The sequence below is a fragment of the Eublepharis macularius genome, chromosome 6 (genome assembly GCF_028583425.1).
Source record: "Eublepharis macularius isolate TG4126 chromosome 6, MPM_Emac_v1.0, whole genome shotgun sequence".
Lineage (NCBI taxonomy): Eukaryota > Metazoa > Chordata > Lepidosauria > Squamata > Eublepharidae > Eublepharis > Eublepharis macularius.
The window spans coordinates 66,761,769-66,782,868 of NC_072795.1; the positions used below are offsets into that span (position 1 = coordinate 66,761,769).

Consider the following 21,100-nt stretch of genomic DNA (forward strand, 5'->3'; position numbering starts at 1 on the left):
GTAATATCAGACTGAAATCTGGGAGACCCAGGGTCAAATTTCCAAACTTCCATGAAGCTCACCGGGTGACTTGGGCCTCTCTCTCTCAGCCTCACCTACCTCACAGTGACTTATGAGGATAAAATCAGGAGCCAAGTATGCTCCCACAAGGAGGTCCTTGGAAGAGGGATAAGTAAAAATGCATAGATAGCTTTAGCAGTCAAGTTTATACAGACTCTTACCTATAGAACAGCAGCATGTCTGAGTTTTCCACCTTGTTTGTTATGTTTTTTTATTTCTAGAAAATAATAATCCCATGATTTAAAACAACAGACTCATGGATATAAGAACTGTAAAAGCTCCAACTTGATAGTACTGCCCTTGTCAGTGAAACAAACCACCTAATTAACAAGAAAGTTAGCAGGAATACTTAAATCTCTTTGGAATCGAAGGTATTTAAACAACTTTACTCCTAGTACTCCAGTTTAACAGGTTTACAGATCAAACTGATAGTAGCTAAGGCAATGTGTTTTGGTGAATTAAAGCCTTACTGGGAACAAACCTCAAGTTTCTGGAGATATTCCCACACCTCCCTGAAGATGTCCAAGAATCTCCATTATTGCCCTCTCTCACCCACTTTTATAACAGAGACTATCACATTCTGTGGCCTAGAGGATTCATCATTCCAATGATCATTTCCCCAGGAGTTTCAGCTGAAGATGGGATTAGACTATTTTACCTGATATAAGCAGCATTTGCCACAGCTTTACACAAATACAAATTATTTGTACAAAGAATTCCTTTTCCTTACAAATGCAAAGATTCACTTTGGCCACAGCACCCAGGATTCTTGGGAAGAGAGATTCTGCTGATTGAAACATCCCTTCAACAGCAACTAGCAGCAGCAATGGAAATAGCTGCCAGGCATAGCTCAGCTTCCGATAGTTTCAACTATGGGCTCAAAACTCAGTTCCAAGTAAAACCACAGATCAGAGTTCAGTTTTGAAACATGCCTGGAGTTTGGTGGGCGTTTGGATACAGTGTTGTAATTTGAGGTTTGGACTCCCACCTCTCTTGCTACAAGAGTTTCAGGCTAATTGAAATCAGGGGACTAGGTTATGTTCAAAGGAACAGGCCTGTCCACGGCACAAACTTGGTCCTCAGACCCAGTTGAACACAAGCTCTCAGCCAGCTCCAGGCCCTTATTCCTAAACTTGCTTCCAATTCCCATCATATGGTGGCCAAGTCCTTTTCATCTTGTCCCAATGTTGCCAGCAGCTAAATTAATAAAAGATGTTGGCCAGGTTCCTCCCTTTTCCTTCCGGAGACAGAACACATGGGACTGTTCACCAAACCTGCTTTCAGCCTCTATCAAGTCTCCTTTTTGGATCAGTCAGCTCCTGCCAGTGAATAACTTTTAAGCCCTAAAATTGTTAAGGAATGACAGAGATACATGAATTGTTGCATGGTAGTAGAGAACATGGGAAACAATTCACACAGAAAGGTGTGGGGAGAGTTTCTTCTTCACCCATCACATTCTGACTGGGTTCCACCCCCAAACATAGTCTCCTGAGACAGATAAGTGTGTATACAACAGTGGTTTTATGCCACTTCAAATACTTAGAGCACCCCACAACTTATTTCCCCGTCATGACAGTAAGGCCTGGTGTAAAGGATCCACTAGTGATTCCAGAGATGCAGCAGATGATCTGATTCCAGTTAGAAAAGTCAAGCAGCAAGTTGTCAGACTGTCCTTGGACTCCAAATATGTTAAACAATACATCCAGTATTTGCCCCAATAGACCTCAGCTGAGGTTAAGCTGCACAACCACATCCCTTGATATTGAAGCAACCAGATCAGCAGACAAACTTCAGGAGAATCTATTCAATTTACAAATGGTTTTGTGGACCCAAAAAATTAAAATTTCTCCATACATATCAAGCGATGTCCCATTCATGGCAAGCCCAGAGATGTCTAAGAGGTAACAAAACAAATGCATAAAGATGAAATGTCTATTCAAAATGCACTGATCTAGCCCACCTGGGCTATACCTGGTGGCCATCTCATCAGTCAACATTTAGGTGCTATTCAACACCTACAATGCTCTTCTTTTTTTACATTGGCAATTACATAATTTATCACCCTCAAGTAACCCTTGATTTAGCCTTTACATACACACAAAAGGGGCTTTCTGAAGCTGCTGTGTCTCAAAAATTCTCATTGCAATTGTGTGTGACGTGTTTCAACTTTGCTCGATTACGTGTGACCCACATTTGAACTCTGCTTGATTTTGTGATCCCAAAACTGCTTGGGAGAAGAAAATAGCAATGAAAAGCATTGTTTACAGGAGGAACCAAGAGACCATAAGAAGAAAACTTCTCTCATTAGCTGTATCAGTTTGTTTTTAAAGGTTTAAATGCTGCCACAGAAAAGAAGGGGAGAAAACAGTTGATGCCAGAACAAGACACATGATCTTTAGTGTGCTTATCAGGATTGTGCATGAATATATGAAGCCATCTTATACCCAGGCAAGACCACCTGTTCATTTAGCTTGGCACTGTTTGCTGGAACTGGCACAGGGTCTCCAATATCTCTGGTTCAGAGGGGTCTTTCTGAAAAGCTGCTACCTGTGGCCCTGGAAATGCCAGGATTGAACTTTGGACTTTCTACACGCAAAGCCTGTGCTCTACCACTAAACCACAGTCTTATAGCCCAAAGACAAAAGAATGCCCTGGGAAGTTATGCAACCTCCTTCTCTATCAATTTTATAAAAGGAGAGCAGGTGAGTGTTTATCAGGAACAGCTGAAATCACCAAAACCTTAGGCTGGATGACCAAGTTGGTAGCACTAGCAGTCACTTATATGCTAATGAACTGGCTGCTGCAGTCTCCAGGTTCTGTTACCTGGACCCTGCAGTAACATCAAAAGCTTGGCAGGGCATGGAGGCACTGTGGGTAAGCATGGAAATCAAAGGAAACAATGGCAAGTGAACCTCTCATTTCAAATTCAGGCAAGTGAAAATCTAACAGAGACTGACCTCTTGTGGACAATATAAGGAACATTCATACATGGTATATAAACCTGGAGCTTTTTAAATTTAATAAAACAGACATTCAACAAAATGCCAAGTAACCCTACTTTCTGCACCCCATGTAATTGTTCCAAATACAGTTAATGATGAAAGTTTCTCTTCCTGGTAGAAGGTCACACAAAAATCAGTCAATGTTAATGGCTTTAAATTTCAACCTACAAAAATTCCACATCTCATTAAAACTGAAGAGGCTGAAGCGATGCATTTCAGAGCCTTACAGCCTACCTATTTATCACAAACATTGCTGATAGCAGATTTCATACAGCAGCATTTTCTTCACTGGACAGATTTGTCAGAATCTCAGATTTGCTGCATCTTTTATCAACACTATTCTCCTCAAACAGGAACAGGACCAATTTATGGTCTTCTTAAAGTTGCAATGCTTATAATTTGGGGGAAGGGACTTGGGGTAGTTGTTTCAAACTTTTTACTTAAAAGTTTGACAAACCATTAAAGGTTCAAAAATATTCCCCCTCCCCCATAATACTGCATTATTTCCCTTGTCTGAAACTGAGGGTGGAAAACCACCACCAAGGGAATAGAAGAGATGCTTGTATAAATTTAAGTACTATATTTATACAAGGATAAATATACAAGTGCTCAGTTTCAGTGTATATTCCAGGGAAGCCTCTGTTGTTTGGATTTGTTTATTTCCCTTGACAGCAGCTTTTCAAAATCCTCTTTAGACCCACAAGAAATGTGGCTTTTCTTTTAGGCGGACCTCACTAGAATTCATACTAGGCTAGATCAGTAAAAAAGCTGAGCCAGAGACTCAAGGGGAAGGCATTTCAGGGAGATCTCCATTGTGCTAATGATTCAGTCTCACTGATTCAGTTCCAGTTCTGCTACTGCAATGGTCAATTTAAGACTAAGCCCTGCTGACTCTTCTTATACCTCCTCTTATCTCTCTCAATACCTCCTCTTATACCTCCTCTTATCTCACTGTAGCACCCTGGCTACAGTGATCCAAGCTACAGTCATCTCTATATTAGACTACTGTAACTCGCTCTACACAGAGCTGATCTGGAAATTACAGTTGGTCCAGAACGCAGCACGATGCATCCTCACTGGGCCACCAGTTCAGACGCATATACAACCTGTCCTGTGCCAGCTGCACTGGTTACCAATTGAATTCTGAGTCAAGTTTAAGGTTTTGACTATGATGTTCAAAGCCCTAGGACTGGGATCTACATACCTATGGGACCGCCTCTCACCATATGTTCCCCAGAGCACCCTTCATTTGGCCGACCAATATCTTCTGGTGGTCCCTGGTCTCAAGGAGGTTTGTCTAGCCTCAACCAGGGCCAGGGCCTTTTTGGCCCTGGCAGTGGCCTGGTGGGATTGCTTCTCCATCAAGACTAGGGCCCTGCAGGGCTTCTTACAGTTCCGCTGGGCCTGTAAGATGGAGATGTTCCACCAGGCCTATGGTAGTAGTTGAGGCTTGGTTGGGTTTCTTGACTGGCCTCTCTGCTATGGCCTTGGTTTGCTGTTTAGCTGAGACATCTGCAATCTGCCCTCTCTACCCTAATGAATTCCTGATGAGGTGCATTAATGTCACACATTGCCACTTGAATTTGGTTTTAATTTTTGTATCTTGTTTTATATTATTGATTTGTATTTATGTTATTCTAATATTATTAATGTTGTTACCTGCCCTGAGCCTACACGCGGGGAGGACAGGCTAGAAATGCAATAAATTAAATTAAAATAACTTTCTCTGTTCTTCGAGCTCCTGTCATAACTTTTCTGGTGGCACTGTGATACAGGTGTGCCTAAACAAGGACCAAATTGACATCTGGGATCTTTAATTACATCAGCTTGCAAATCTTATCCTGTTTACACATTAATGCAAGAATCACACACAGAATGCAGAAGTTAATTCTCCTCTTGGTGGTGTTTTCCAGTGTAACAGCAGAAAATGGAGAAGCAGCAAGGGCCAACCTAAATAGAACATGCAGGCTGTTCTTCATACCCACCTGACTATCCTGCAAACTCTTTTCTAAGGCCTGTGCATTCCCTCTCTCCCATCTTATCTTGGGGGAAAGGACCCAAGTCTCATCTCAAGATTATTGCTTGATAACAGAGGTAACTGAGCTATTCCTGCATCTGATGACAGATTTCGTGCATAGGTTAGCACTTGACTTCAAAGAAAAACAGTTGGCAAAGGGGCCATAAAATCAGCCTATCTTGGCTTAGTAGAGACAGATTATTGCTGCTGAAATCAGGTGGCAGGCAGTGATATTGCTGGCTTCCATCTCTTCCTGCATACTATTCTAGTTCACTTCTTCAAGGTTTGACAGGTCCATCTAGGGAAGTCTCTGTACTGGGTGGCTGGGACCGCTGCTTCTTTGAACCTCCACCACCACCTGCTGGAGCATTCTTAGGGGAAACACTATTTTCAGCTTTAACCTTTTTCAACTTTGCTTTGCCTTTGATGGGGGCAGAAAAAGTAAGGGATGTTTTGCTGAACTCCAGAGGAAAGATTCCTACATCCCCATCAAAGCGATTCTTGGAAACCTGCAGGTAGCGCTTGCCTGGGCCTGTCACCAGTTTCCTGTCCTGCAGGATCAACACATTGTCAGCTTCCTGGCTAGCCTGCACAAGAGATACATGAAGGAAAAGTTTATTTCACTACAGCAGAGATCACCTTGTATAGCACTGAGTCCAAGTTGCAATAATGCAAGGAGCTAGAAGACAGCTGCTAAAAAGCAAATTTAACATGCATACAATGTGAAAAAAGTGATATTCAATGTGCTAGCTATTGGGTTTTGCCTGCTAATCCTGCTACACTTTTTCTGGGTTATCCTTTTTTAACAGTTTCTTGCAGTTCCACATACCCACCTCCCAAAAAACGTGGTAATTTCCTCATCAACTGGCTCTTCCAGCCATATAGGCACTAAAAACTATTATGCCAGTAATCTGATATGATCAAAACAAGGATATGTCTTTTAAAAACAAGATTGTCACAATCAAACCACAATCAAGTACCTTGTATTCCCACTGACTTCAATGGGAGAAAATTAAGTCCACACCAATCTGAAACCGAAGTCCCACTTCCATCTACAGATGTTTGCTAAAGCACCTGGCAGGTAATCCTTTCCTCCTTCACCATTCTGCCATGGTCTCTGATAGATACTTTAAGCCTAACCAACCTCACAGGGCTGTTGTGAGGATAAAATTGAGGCTAGGCGAATGATATGTTTTTCTTAGGGGAAAAAAGCAGGGTATGAAGTAAATAAATAAATATGAATTGACTCTGCTGGCCCAGTTTGATGAGTTAACCAAGTGCCAGATGAAATCATGCTGGGAACTGGCAGCTTCAAAAGGTTATGACAAACAGGTGATGTAACAAACTCTGTTTCTTACAAATAAAAAAGGTTCCAAACAAGCTGCCAGTACAGCTCTCTAGTGACTGAGACCTATTCACCTTCTTGACAACTGTTACCAATAAGCACTCACCTTTGCAGACCCAAAAATTGAGGCAGTCTGTAACTCTCTCTCTTCATCTTCCTTCCGAGGGTGAATTACCAGAGTCACATGACAGTTATTGTCTGTGGCAAATTTCCGGAAGGCACCCACAATGTAGTCTTGGACAGCAAGCCTGGAATGGCAATTTGGTGGAATAAATGTATCTTGGCGCAATCCTCAGGAAGCCGCTGTTTTGCATACATTCGCAGGAAAATTAAAATGAGAAGGGGCGATATTTGACATACACATAGAGGACTGGATGTTTACTTGTAAAGAGAACGAAAAATGTTGATAGCAATGGTTACAAGCCCATACGGAAATATGCATAATGGGGCCAGCCATAGCTACTGTTTCGAAAGGAACCCCTACACAAAGATCTTAGGCTTAAAAAAAAACCCTCAAGTTAAAAGCAACATCAGTACATGCACTAATGTCACAAAAACAAAGCCCTGCTGGAGTTCAGCTGGCATATTTGGTTGACAAAGCAGCTATAACAGTCTATGAAAATGTGATCACCAAAAAGAAGAGGAGGTCAGCAGCAGGAGGTGACAAGGGGAGGAAAGGAAGAGGCAAGCCAAAGCTTGAAGGAGAGCTGGTGAAGGAATATTAGAGCTAGGGAAGGAAGGAGAAATGAGATTTCCCCTTGCCCGCAAATCTTCATAGTCACCTCCTTTATAAGAAATATAAGTCTGTTTACCAACCTTTCCCCTTTATATCTTTATATATAATCACTGGCACCAAGATTACCTAGGGCTGGCGCAATCATAGTTTACAATTAGGTCATATATCTACCCACCCCTCGACACCCAAACTTTTAGATCATGGAATTTCACCACTCATCTCATCAGTATTGCATTAGCAGTAATTACAGTGAAGGTCAATCAGATTCCCACGTAAGCAGAATGTGAATCTTTGCTAGACTTAACAATGGTTAAGTGGGAACATGGGTAGTCTTTGCTACAGTTAATGGATTAGATTCCATGATCTGTCAGCAGAAGGTGCCAACAGTCATCAGTCTCCCCTGCCTCTCCCTCTCTGTAGCAGCTACTTCTGACCCTGGCAAAGCTGAGATTGTGGGACTCATGCAGATTCATACTAACAAGAGCTGGGTGATGAAATCATTCCCTCTTGCCGCTTCCATGACTAGAACTACGATGAGAGATTTTGCACACTTCTCCCTCCCTATGAGAGCCCCCAACTCACATGGTTAGTACCTCATATGGATCCTAAAATGTTGGGAATAAGCTTTTCCAGGATGGAAATGTCCTCTGGCAGGAAGGGAAATCCAGGAAGCTAAGGGATCCTTGCATATACCTGGATACAACCCAACCTTACTGCCGATATAATGCTTAATCACAATTAAATCAGCAATTCACACTCTAGAAGAGAGGGAGTTTGCAAGCTTATGGCCTGCTTCTCATATAGGTTAAGTACTCAGGAGCATTAGGAAGTTTGCAAGCTTATGGCCTGCTTCTCATATAGGTTAAGTACTCAGGAGCATTATGTCTTCAGTGGTCCTAAGTAAGCATAGTTTGAACTGGGATGTAGTCTGGCATATAAATAATAGGAGATAGTTGAGCTGCATAAGCTATTGTAATAAGGAAACTGACTAAGCAAAAGAAACAGAGGAGGAACTCAGTGTAAGCAGGGGGAGGAAGCATGAAAGGGGATGGTATACCTGTCCACAGTGAGCTGCTCCTGGCCCATCATGAACTGGAGGTTGTCAATGATCACATGGGTAATGTCATACATATATACAGCGTGCAGCATGGTGTCTATCACTGTCCTGCAAGGAAGAAGATACGCAGCTCAGTAGCACACACTCTTTAACACAGAAGCAAACTTCCTCACTTATGTATTAATCCTCATAATCCTGTACCCTGCAGCAAGGATATGACAGGGCACTGCCCAATTTAACCCATCAGAATGCAACTGTGCCACCCTGCCACCCTCATCCTGCACCCAAGTCAGCATCTGTTTAACTCCCTCAAAAAGTTCATGGAGAACTGTGCCCAGCTGCAGGATGTTTCTCAATTTTTAAAGCTGCTCAAGATGAGCAATCATGATCACTCTTGTAGCTTCTCCATCACCCTGCCTCAATGCAGACAGAGACAGAACATGAACCACATGGCTCTTGTTTTGTGTCTCCCAGATTAGCAGCACAAAAAACCTCTTCAGTTATTTTAGTATCCACATCAGCTATTACACTAAGAGCCTTCTATCTGCAGGACACTTACACCTTGATCTAAAGTATGCTCATCTATGAATAGTTCCCACAGATTTCTTCCCAGTAAATATTAACCATGCGGTCTTAACAACGCTGTCAATTAAGACGCCACACACTACATCTTCCACCTCAGCATCAGGAAATTTAACACATAGTGTACAGGAAGGAAGCTGCCTTTACTTGATATTCTGATGCCCATGGAAAGTCATGAAGTAGACAGAAAGATCTTCAAATTTGTCTGCCCACTCATCATAGTTTTCCAGCTGCACCTCCAGGTGTCCCATGGCAAACTGGGTAAGCATGATCTTGGCCAAGCGCACATTGTTGATCTCAAAGCTGCCCCACAAAGTATTCACCCCCTGCATACAGAGATCCAAGGCATATTCACTGATGAAAGTTGTCTTCCCACTGCCTGTTGGGCCTACACCATAGAGACAAGGGTAAAATCAACAAGTTTAGAAAATATTTTCCAATCTACATGACAACTAATTTAACAGTGAGTTTCCATATGGACTGACAGGCACCTTCTTCTGCAGGGTGTTGAATGCATGCATTGTCAGATAGACTGCACAACTGGGTAGGGGTGCCAGACCCCCGGTGGGGGCGGGGGATCCCCTGCCTTTGCCCCCACACCTCACTGCCCACTTACCTCGCCAGCCTCAAAACAGGCCCAATCCACCACCGCGGTTTGGGCCACTGTGGAGTGCAGGAGTGTTCCTGCGCTCCACAGCAGCTCCCACCGCGAGCCCCTGCAGAACATGGGCGTGTTTGGGGGGGGGGGGCCTCTGCGTGATGACGTCACTTCCCGCTTCACGTGCGCACACCCCTCAACAAAGAGGTAAGAGCTGGGCCCCGATCCCCCGCTGGGAGATTGAGGGGGCCTGGCAACCCTACAATTGGGTGTGGCAGGGGTATGTGCATGCCTTGTATGAGCATGTGCATTCTTCGTTTATTCTATTAGGTAATTTAAAATGGGCAAAAATGTGCTCGTCAATAAAACATGCAAGATAACCCCCACCAAATAAAGGTTCCCCAACCCAGTTAGAACAATAAAGCAATCATCATAATTATAGGCCAAATGGTATTCGGAGGTCACAGCAAACAAACAGTAACACACACAAAAAAACCCCTGAGCCCAGGATCAACAGAATTACTTAGTACCATGGTCTCATTCCTGTAAACTGCAAACTCAGAACATTCTGAAGTAAATCAAGTATGCAACAAGACTTACTGTGCAATCCTAAGCCCATTGTACATAGGATTGCACAATGGGCTTAAACTTGCATGATTCTGCAAAGGACTGGCAATGGTAACAAGATATTCAACGTGTATGTGGTACTGAAAGTTAATTTAGCAATTTCCAACCAACATCTCAATAAACCATTAGTTGTAGAAGCCTTGTGGATATTATTGGCAGCATACCTTGAGAACTACACATTACAGAGACAATGCAGAAGAATACATTTATAACAGGTCACAATTGACAAAGGAGGTGTGGCCTAAAATACCCCAAGTCCAACAGCAGAGGAACTGAACAATGACATACACACTGCATGGCTTGGGGTGTTTGAAGCACAATACACTTAATCACCTGTGAAGACTGTGAGCTCCCCTTTTCGGTGGCCCTTCAGGAGTTTGTTCATTTCTGGAAAACGAGCCCATTTGACCCCAGCCACCTGTTCCACATTGGCCAGCTCTCCAAACACCTCTTCACGCAGTTGGCGAAATGAAATTATGGACTTATGGCCAGCAGGCAGGGCAGCACGCAAAATCTTGGTGAGGCTTAAACCACGGGAGAAAGCTTCTAGGGGACGGAGTTGCTGGTCACTAGGACGCACCAAAGAACATCGTTTAGGATTCAGTTTGCGGGCAAAGAGCTTGGCAGCCTCCCAAGCTCGGAGATCCTCCCCCAGCCAAAGTGTAATCCTTTTAAACTGTTCCAAGTAGGGAAGAAGGGCTGGGGGGAGGCAGGAAATCCCTCGGGGCAAGGCCAGAGTTGGTAGTCCAGTTGCCTGGTGTAGCGCTAAGGCATCCAGCTCCCGTCCAGTCAGGACCACTTCTGTATCTCTCCGGCTAATCAACGGCAGTCCAAAGAGATTGTAATAAGCTCCTGGCCGGGGCAGAGTGTTTTCCACATGGCATACCATCTCTCCTTTGCATTCAATCCCCAGAAGCTTTAAGCCTTTTAGACTAGTGCCCCGGGGGCTGAACCATGGGAAGACCAAGGCCCGAGCTGTCCGCAGATAACGCACCCCAAAACGCTTCAGTGTGGTATCAGACACAATGGAAATGCCAAATGCCGCCTTGGCTTCCTGTGTCTCCTGTTTATCTAGCAGTTCCCAGAGAGGCAAAGCTCTCTCCCAAATGTGGTTGGCATCCTCCCCAGCTTTATCCTTTTGCTCATCAGTCTTCAGTAGTTCACTGAGAGCCACACCATTGTGTTTTAACTCAACACTGGCCTGGAAGTCTTGCCAGTTACCCTCAACCAGTGTGGCTGTGCAGACAAAGCGACCTGTGGTTTTGTCAATAAACAGGCTGTAGCTATGTCGAACTTGCTGCTTCTCCTCCACAAAAATGCTGGGTGCGTGAAGACAACTGTAGCCATCATGAAAAGGGATATTTTGCGCCCTCAAGTACTGTCGTATCTCTGTGACTGACACAGGTGGGATGGGTCCTTCTGGGGATGGAAGCATTTCCTTCTTGTAGTGTCTGCAAGTACGGCTGCTTGCCAGGACCCATCTACCTCCCAAAGACCAACAATTAGAAAGAATGCGCAAGGAATACACAGGGAACCACATTTCTTCTACACAAGAGGCAGAAAGGTGCATGCTTTGCATATTTTTTTCAATATGCTATACAAGCTGAGCCCACCACCTTGACATACAAGCAGTTTCTAATGAATAGCTCCCACAGCCACCACAGCCTGACATAGCTCCATCCCACTTTCCCAGCCATTCCTTTCTCCTCCTTTACTGAACACTCTCCCGGCTGAGGCGCAACCTCCGATCCTGGTCCTTAAGCATCTTCTCCTCCCCCACCCCCACCCCCACCCCCAGCACCCCAAACCAGGACCGTCTCACACAGCGCCCGACCCGTTCTCCGTTCGCAGCACAGGTTTTTCCACGCAAACGCCTGTTAATAAACAGGTCACCTTCCTAGGACCCCCCGCCCCAAGGCCCTGTCCCTCAGCCCCTCTAGCAAACTGCACCCGCCGAGGCTCAGCCTCTCCCGTGGCCCCCCTACACCGCTTGGCCAGCTCCGCCCACGAGTCCTTCTCAATCCCCCACGTGCAGCCGGACAGAGCGCGCCATTGCTTTGACCCGGGAACCACAACAGTGGCACGTCACTTCTGGAGGGGCTAAGTAGGCGGGGCGACCTGGCATTCAGAAAAGGTAAGAAGAGGGCGGACCCACCGTCAGCGTCCTTAGGAGTATTTATGGTCTAATCCTGAACTTTCTCCCCTATTTAAATTCTCATGTAAAGCATAAAAGGGGCTTCATCACAGAGACTTAAAACGGCGTTTTGCCGCGCAATAGAGAATTGTAGTTAAGAGCGGCGGTCAATTTCTAGCGGAAGTTCCGGTTTTGAGGCCTAATCTTTTGCTATCTCTATGGAAACAGCCCTCGCCGGGCGTCTAGCTTCGTGAGGGGCTTCCGGCGTTGTGACTGACGGGAGAGGAGGAGTCCGCGGTGATCCTGTTGCCCTTCTGCGGTGTGCCATGACCGGCCGAGGGACGCCGAGCCGTTACTTGGCCAGCGTCTTGCGGAACGGGGTGGGCCGCTACGTGTGTCAGCTCCAGCGCCTCACCCTGACCCTCAGCCGCGACGCGCCGAGCTCGCGGGGCGCGAGGTAAGTAGAGCTGTTTGGGGGACTCTGGACCTGGCTGGGCAAGTTCGGGTTAGCCGTTTTCTCCTAGCCGAGCCTGCCTCACAGGGTGGTTGTGTCTGAAGGGGGAATTAGCTTATTCCATCAAAGTGCGCCATCCTCAATTCTGGGGAAGAGTGGGATAGAAATGTGAGGGGGAAAGTGCCCCTACACGTTTAGCCTCTTCCCCCTTTTTAGGTATCTCTTCTTAAACAGGACCTTGGCATTGGAAAAGGGGTTCCGAGGCTAAGCCCCGACTCCAGTGGAGCAAACCGCGCTGAAGTGCAGCCTCCCACAGTCCCAACGGAGCTGGCTCTCCTCTTCATGCTTCGTGCCTAACCGTTTAATAATTCTCAGTAACCTGGTTTTATGTCCATTGTAATCATTAGTCCCGTTTCGTTCTTATTCCTATAATTTGTTTTTATACTGAACTGTTGTGAGCTATCTTATTTACACCTCTGCACTGATTCATTTCCCCCCTTTTCAGATTCTGAGTAGCTATGGCCGTTCATCTAGTAACAGCAGCTTAATGCACCTTTATTCAGAAATTCCCCCCTAGACATCACTAGAATGTCTCACGTGCACATGTGAGATGAGACTGCCCATCCACTCACCTGCCCCGATTCTAGCTCCTGCAATGTAGTTTCAACTTCTAAATACAATTGTTTTTCTCACCTGAAAACAGTGTTTTGTAGTTCTTTTGTATGTTCTCCTCATCTGCTTGACTAGCTTAAGCTTAGTTTGTAAAGGGTTGGTTCTAGCAAACTCCAAATATGTTAGATAAATCTGCCTTATAATGAGGCAGGCCATTGGTCTATTCAGTTCAGCTACTGCTGCTGCTACTGACTAGCAGCAGCTTTCCATGGTCTCAGGCAGGGAGTTATCACATCATCTGGTCTTTTTAACTGGACCTAGGTCATTTTGCAAGGCCAGTCAGGCTCTACAGCAGAGCTACTCTTGAGTATGGACTTGTTTGATGAGGTAGAAAATAATATTATAATCATATCTATGGTCGGGACGCACTGAATTACAGATTATAGTGGCTGAGTTTGTTTGAATTTCCCAAGGAAAATGGTTGCGCAGTGAGTTGTAAAACCTTGGCCACAGAACATAAGTTTTATGAATGCTGCATCTTCAAATCTATTAAAGTTTGTTAATAGCAAATTAGCTGTGCTGTAGAGATCTAATCTATGGGAACTTCAATGAGTCCAGTCAGAATAACGTACTGTATCCTTCCCACTCTGCTAAATGTGGAGTCTTCTTATAGCACAGGGAGACTTTTCTGCTGGAGGAAGAGCCTCTTCTGCAGGACAGAGTGCCCACCACATCTAGCTGACATGTACAATATAACTCAGTATTATTGTTATGTATGTGTGAGGGTGGTAATTAGGTAATTACAATTACAAAATTGTGTTCTGCCTTGTGGAAGAAACACATCACACAATAGTTCTTCAAAAGCATTCAGAGGGGGTCAGTTTAGAATCCTCAAAACTAGGTGGTACTGACACATCATTTAGTAAACGGGCAAACTTACTTGCAAGTACAGTTAGTGGAAGCTGCTGAAAATACTCCTCTATCTTACTTTGCTTTACATTTGGCACTTCCCGGTCATAACAGATGGACCTCCCCCCCCCTCCCCAATTATTGTTGATATATCACCAGGGGCTAGCCTCTACAAAACCAATAAATGAAAATAAAATTCTATCTAAAATGTAGGACATAACATTAATAAAACTTGTAAAATACAGCTTGTAATAAAGCTTGTAAAATGCAGATTACTAGTAAGTTAAAATGTGGCTCTGATAAAACCCCTAGATTTAAAACCCCAATAATAAAATTCTGATAAAATAGCTAGAATAGCTATAAAATTAAACTAAAACCAAAATTCAACAGTTACAGCTTAGAGATACTGATAGCGTGAAGATGAATAACTAAATAGACAACACAAAATAAACAAGACAACAGATAAAACTAAGAATATTAATGTTTTTGCACCATAAAGCCTCCAATTAAATTAAATAGAATAAAGTAGATTACTAGAGTAGGTAAAGGTAGTCCCCTGTGCAAGCACTGAGTCATTACTGACCCGTGGAGGGACGTCGCATCATGACGTTTTCCTGGCAGACTTTTTACGGGGTGGTTTGCCATTGCCTTCCCCAATCATCTACACTTTAAGAATAAGAACTAGAAAAATAAAGGGGGAGAGAAAAGGAGAGACAAATCTCCCTCCCTCCCAATGACCAATGCCTGGATAAGAGATTAATTAGGCTCTGCATTTTCCAAGCGGGAGGAAAAATCATTCCAGCCGACCAAGGTCAGCCACTTCAAAAGAAAACTCTACTCTCCTAGGCTGCAACAAACTATACCACACTCCAGAGCGAGAAAAGAAAAAATATCCTAATATAGACTAAACTACAATTAAAACAAATTCGTTCAGAACAGAGCTCATCGCCTGCGTCTGCTGTCTCTCACTGGAAGTGGAGCTCTTCATATTCATAACACAATAGTTATGTGAAACACGGGCTTATTTTATGGATGAAGATCTCCATAATTGACAATTATGGTGGATAATTGACAATTTGAGTGGAAATCCTGCTGGCTTCTTGTGAACACAAATGCAAGCTTGTGCTGAAGAGGAGCTGGTTACTGAAAAATTTTTATTTTTCTCAAAAGCATGAGTTATTCACATGCTTATCCAGAGCCATGTGGCTTTATTTATGGAATCCCCTTAGCACTCTGCTTCTGGGACATTATAATCTGGTTATTTGTGATATGGGTTTATCTGATAGTGCAGTAAATATGGGGGTTGTTACCTTGAGTGAACTGTGTTCCCTTTGTATTGCTGCAATTCAGTGCTTTTATAAGGAATGAGTTAGAACAAGAAATGAAAGTGTATTGGCTTGAAATGCAGATGTGTGAATAGAGTGGATTAATTAGTGATATGACAATGAAAATTTGTGCTTTGAATTAAGATATGAAATTAGAAACTAATTTTAAATCATAGAACCAGTGATTAAAAATTAAATAAGTGATGTCAGCTATTTTATAAAATAAACATTTAATGACTTTACCCACCCTGAATGTAGACAAAATGCATTTTACTGAGACCCCTGCAGCTGAAATTCTTACAGTGGTGAAAAACTTTGCATTTACACTGCATCTGTAGCTACAAAACACGTTCATGCTCTTAAATAACGATAGTGAAACATCAAGTTTCCCAGTGGGTAAATGCATGTTCCAGTTACTTAACATATGCAATGTTATTCAAATCCCTATTCAGGAACAATAGTATGAGATAATTAATTAGGCTGAGAGAATAGCAATTTTTCTGCAGCTTTCTAAAAATATTGGGATGCAAATACACTCCAAAAGTGCTGCAGAGGAGCAATTACAAAGACTTCACAACTACAGACTAACACAGCTAACTTCCCTGGATCAAAAAGCTTTTGGCAGTGTCTTTCACCAAAGTCTCCTGAGTAGATTTAGCAATCCTTTGATAAAAGGCCTTCTTATAGATGGGTTACTGGATAAAGAACCAGAAACCATTGATAAGAGTAAACAGTTACTGACATGGAAGATACACTTCTCTATATTGATGCTATTTAACTTGCTGACAAACAGTCTAGAGTTAGGGTGGGAAGAGACTTTACCAAGTATATGGATAACAACAAATTATTCAGGATAGTGAAAACTAAAGCATTTCAAAGAATCTCTCCAAACTTGGTGAATGGGCAAAAAAATGGCAAGTAGTAAATGGCAATGTAAATTGAACATTTGGGCAAAAATATTCTAACTTCATATATTCACCAATAGTGTTTGAACTGGCAATAACTAACAAGGAACAAGCTCTTAGGGTCATAGTGGGAAGCTCAGTAAGTTTATCAATGCTGTGTTTGACAATCATGAAAAGGGTAAATTCCATTTTAGGAGTGTTAGGAATGATTGGAAATAAAGAGGCCATTATCATAATGTCACCATAATGACAAGGCTGTATAATTAATAATAATAAAGTGCCATCAAGTCACAACTGACTTGTGACAGCTCCATGAAGTTATACTTCATGAGATTTTCAAGGCAAGAGATGAGCAGAGGTGGTTTGTCATTGCACTTCCCTGCATAGGAACCCTAGTCTTCCTTGGTTGACTTCTATCTAAGTACTGATTATGACTGACCCTGGGTAGCTTCCAAGCACTGCTTTATTCTTAATTCTATCAGCTTTGGTTTCCTTTTCAGTATAATTTGTTTTTTAATATCCATATGGGGCTTTTTATCTTGTTCTAGAGAGTATGTCGAAGAAAAGGTGGTGGATTTTGCCAGGCAAAACCCTCAGATTGTATTTTATGTGTGTCCAAAGAAGATCAGGATCCCCACAGTAGTGGCTGAATATTGTGAGTATGAAAAACTACTGATTATTAGGAGAGATGTGGTAGAGAATTGTGTGAAATTTATTTGTAATAATGTAGTAGGCATGTGTACTTTCAAGAGCTTCCTTCCTTTTCACAAAGCACTAGCATTGGATGCATGCACTGTTTGCTAGAAGAATCATATTGTGCAATTGTAAAGTAGACCTTAATTTATAGCATTAATGAATTTAAAAATCAAGGAGAGAAATTTAAAGATTAATTTTGTTTTACTTTGGACCTCGCCAACAACTAAAAATCTTGGCAGGAATGAGTGATATACAAGTTCCTAGAGAACTGTTTCTGCTAGATTGAATGAGAGTAGAGTTTTGGTTTCATCCATGTATTCTCTTCTCTTTTGCAAAGTGAATGGGACTGTGGAAGAGAAATTTTTAACCAGCAAGACATCTGATGAGATTGCAGAGATCATCCACAAGTTGGCCAACCAATCCGGCCTAGAGATCATACGCATCCGAAAACCCTTCCATACAGATAACCCTAGTATACAAGGCCAGTGGCATCCCTTCACAAACAAGCCTAGTGTGCTCAGCGTGCAAGAAATTGGTCAACAGTGTCTTTCATCCCCACAAAAATAAATTATGATGGTTCAAAATGAATGTGTTGGTTTCTGCTCACTGATTTTTAAGTGGAAATTTGTCTTGGGCCAGGAGTTCAGGTATCTGAACCAAACCCCCTTAATCTTAAAGTGCTTTCTACTATGCAGCAATGGATAAGGTCTCCTTCCTTAAGGAAACTGGTACTGAAAGGATAAGATCAGTTTGCCAAAACCTGGGAAACTTACAGGATGACACCTTCCCGAGTAGATATAAATTACCTGCTAACATTTTCTCCACACTTTGACACAGTGAATTCTGTCTTTTGGTGCAACACCTCTGAAGATGCCAGTCACAGCTGCTGGCGAAACGTCAGGAACTACAGTGCCAAGACCACAACCATACAGCCCGGAAAATCTACGACTACTTTGGGTTTGTTCAGATGATCATATCTGCACTTCCTCTAAACTCTGTTTAGACAAGGAGAAATCAAATGAAAGTTTTCTAGATAACAGTCCAGTCTCCATTATTTGCATGCAGGGACTTGCTTCCAGCAGCCTTCACATATGCACCACTGCATCTCTCTATACACAATGTGATACAATTTAAGACAACATTTTCCTGTCTGTTAAGCCTCTGCCATCTCTTAATGGGAAGCACTAGGGAATCTAAACCAATTAATTAGCAATAGTAGCTAGAAAGGGAAAAAAGGCATTCAACAAATTGGCACAAGTAAATTTCCATTTGGCTCCTATGAGAGCGGTTGTTCCACATGTATCAGCATGTGGCAGATATATGTCAGTAGCCATTGTTTGAAATGGGATTTTCTTTAGCACCAAAGACCTGAGAATATGAAACAGCCAAGTCAGGCTACTGGTTTGTCTGGATCAATACGGTCTACTGAATAGGATGTGTGCATGCACAGTCTGTACTGGCCCTTGTATTTAAGCTATTTTTAACTCAGGATTAATCTTGAAAATTCCTCCATGCAAATCATGTACTTTACTGCCATGTTGTGGCTCTTTCACTAAGGACTAACACCAAAGAGAAGCTATAGCTCTTCAGTGCAGCTCAAAACTATTAGTTGGGTAGAATGGAACAGTTCTTTTGTTACACAAGCCATTCCCATTGAGTTTTGTTGTGCTTGAGCTATTCATATTCCATTCATTCCGATTAGACAGGTTGTGGTATTAGTGAACTACAGTTCAAAAGAACTTGTTTTCTAGGAATTTCTCTGAATTTCCACTTTGTTGTATTGTACTAGCACTAGTAGTACAACTTGCATTTACACAGTATAAGCATTAGTCAACTGTTTGAAGAGAAAACTCTGTCATACATGCCTTGTCCCAAACTGAGATGCATTTGTGTCTCCCAATGCAACTCTCATCTCAGTTTAAATATATACAAGAGAAATTTGGCTTGCTTTGCTGGGAGGGCTGGCTACTGCTATTAAGAAAATTTTGTATTGCATTGTCAGGGATTGCTGTGGCCGCCGCTGGGCGGGGCGCTGGCATGCCTGGCCCTGACATCAAAGGGGTGTCAGGGATACTGCAGGACCCTGCTCTGTGGAAGGAGGGACGGTATACATCACCCAGACTTCCTCTCAGTCCACTTGCTGGCCTGCTCAACCTGACCCAGTCCTCCCCCTTGGTCCCCTCCATCTCCTTCATCCACCTTCCTCCTTGCCTTTTCTTGCTCGCTTGCTCTGCTCCACTCCAACTCCACTCCACCACTCCTACTCAACCCACCCCGCCCTCGGCTTGAGCCCGCTGCACCCGTTCCCGCAGCTGGCTCATGTACATCTGGACCGGGGGGGGGCAGGGTCACTGGCGCGGTGTCCCCATTGCTCCGCCAAGCGTGAGAGCAGCCCTCGTGGCTTGCGCCCATACAGTAGTTCGAACGGGCTGAAACCGGTTGAGGCCTGTGGGGTCTCCCGTAGGGTGAATATCAGGGCGTCGATATACAGGTCCCACTGGTGGGGCTTGTCGTGCGCCATCTTCAGGGCCTCCTTGATGGTTTGGTTCAGACACTTGGCTAACCCATCCGTCTGGGGGTGGGTATGTGGAGGTGAACACTTGTTGGATCCCCAAGTTCTGGCACAGTTGGCGCATGGCGGTTGCGTGGAAGGGCTCTCCACGATCAGTCACGATCTCCAATGGCAGCCCCACCATCGCAAACAGCCGGGACAATGCACGCAACATCTCCGGGGTCTGTATTGTTTTAAGAGGGATGACCTCAGGGAACCGGGTGGCATAGTCCACAATTACCAGGGCAAAGCGGAAGCCGCGGGGTATGCATGGCAGTGGGCCTATAAAGTCCATGGCAAACGGTGTCCCTATCATGGGCATTGGGGCCAGAGGGGCCCTTAGCAGATGCCGCGCTGCCACCCGCTGGCAGGTGGGGCACAAGGGGCAGTGGGCCTTGACCTCCGCATTCATCGAGGGCCAAAAGAATCACTCCAGGATCTTAGTTAGTGTCTTGTGGTGCCCCAGGTGCCCTGCCCATACATGCTCATGAGCCAGGCAAAGGACTTCGTCTCGGAAGGACGCAGGCATCAGCAGTTGCTGGATCTCTCCTTGGCCATTTAGGGCACGGGCCACGCGGATCCACACCTCTCCCTGCTTCTCAATGCAGGGGAGGCGTTGGGCCCTCTGCTTGTCCTGCACCTGCCCCTCTTCCACAGCCACTGACTTCTGCAGGCATTGCAAGGAGTTGTCAGCCTCTTGGGCGGTGGGGAAGGCAGGGTCTGAGGACGTGGGCTACGGTGCGCTCAGCGGGGTCGCCTCCTCCAGCCCGCGACTGGGCACCTTGCCCGGGTCATCCTCTCCTTCCTCCTGCAGGGCAGCAGCCCTCTGCAGGGGAGCCAGCTTGTCCAATGCCGCCCAGAGTAGGCGCGTGAACGCCAGGCCCTCCCATCCCCGCAGCACAGGGTATGGCAGGTCTGGTACTTTGGCCACCTCCACCCAGAAGGAGGCTCCCAGGTACTCCAGCGTCACCCATACCAGCGGCCAGTTCTGGGCGTGGCCCGACCTGCATGGAACCATTGCCCATCAGTGCACTGGCAGCTTGGCGGGGAGGAGGTGCACCCGTACCAACGAAACAGAGCTCCTCGAGTCAAGGAGAGCTGCTAGCTTATGTTGGTTCAGTGCCACGGAGGCAAACAGGCCGGGCATTCCTTTGCACAACGGGCTGGTGGGCAGAGCAGCTTTCCTGGCTACTGGCAGGCTGTTTGCCCCTCCTGGAAGCTTCTCCAGCAGCGCAAGTTCTCGGGCTAACTCCACCTGACCTTCCCGGTGTAAAGCTGCCAGCTTCTGCCACAGCACTTCCTGGTGCGCTGCTATCCACTGGCCCCACTGGGCGAGGTCTCCTGCGGCAGGCGGGATTGCAGCTTGGGACCACGGCGGCAGAACAAAGCTCCCTGTATGGGCCACCAACTTGTTAGGGCTTGCTGCGGCCGCTGCTGGGTGAGGCGCTGGCATGCCTGGCCCTGACGTCAAAGGGGTGTCAAGGATACTG

The 21,100-nt window shown here is 44.7% G+C and overlaps 2 protein-coding genes across 2 annotated transcripts; one reads left to right on the forward strand and one right to left on the reverse strand.

Moving 5' to 3' along the window:
• Nucleotides 1-350: 350 nt before the first annotated feature.
• TWNK (twinkle mtDNA helicase) lies at nucleotides 351-11,753 on the reverse strand. The gene is made up of 5 exons (XM_054984211.1): nucleotides 10,358-11,753; nucleotides 8,947-9,187; nucleotides 8,218-8,325; nucleotides 6,531-6,672; nucleotides 351-5,666 (listed from the first exon to the last, which is right to left on the reverse strand). Exons 1-5 carry the CDS (start codon nucleotides 11,601-11,603, stop codon nucleotides 5,358-5,360), a joined length of 2,046 nt encoding a protein of 681 aa, XP_054840186.1. The 5' UTR covers nucleotides 11,604-11,753; the 3' UTR covers nucleotides 351-5,357.
• Nucleotides 11,754-12,131: 378 nt separating this feature from the next.
• Nucleotides 12,132-17,647, forward strand: MRPL43 (mitochondrial ribosomal protein L43). The gene is made up of 4 exons (XM_054982964.1): nucleotides 12,132-12,158; nucleotides 12,387-12,615; nucleotides 16,912-17,018; nucleotides 17,397-17,647. The coding sequence occupies exons 2-4, from the start codon at nucleotides 12,485-12,487 to the stop codon at nucleotides 17,624-17,626; spliced, it is 468 nt and encodes a 155-aa protein (XP_054838939.1). The 5' UTR covers nucleotides 12,132-12,158; nucleotides 12,387-12,484; the 3' UTR covers nucleotides 17,627-17,647.
• The last annotated feature ends 3,453 nt before the right edge of the window (nucleotides 17,648-21,100 follow it).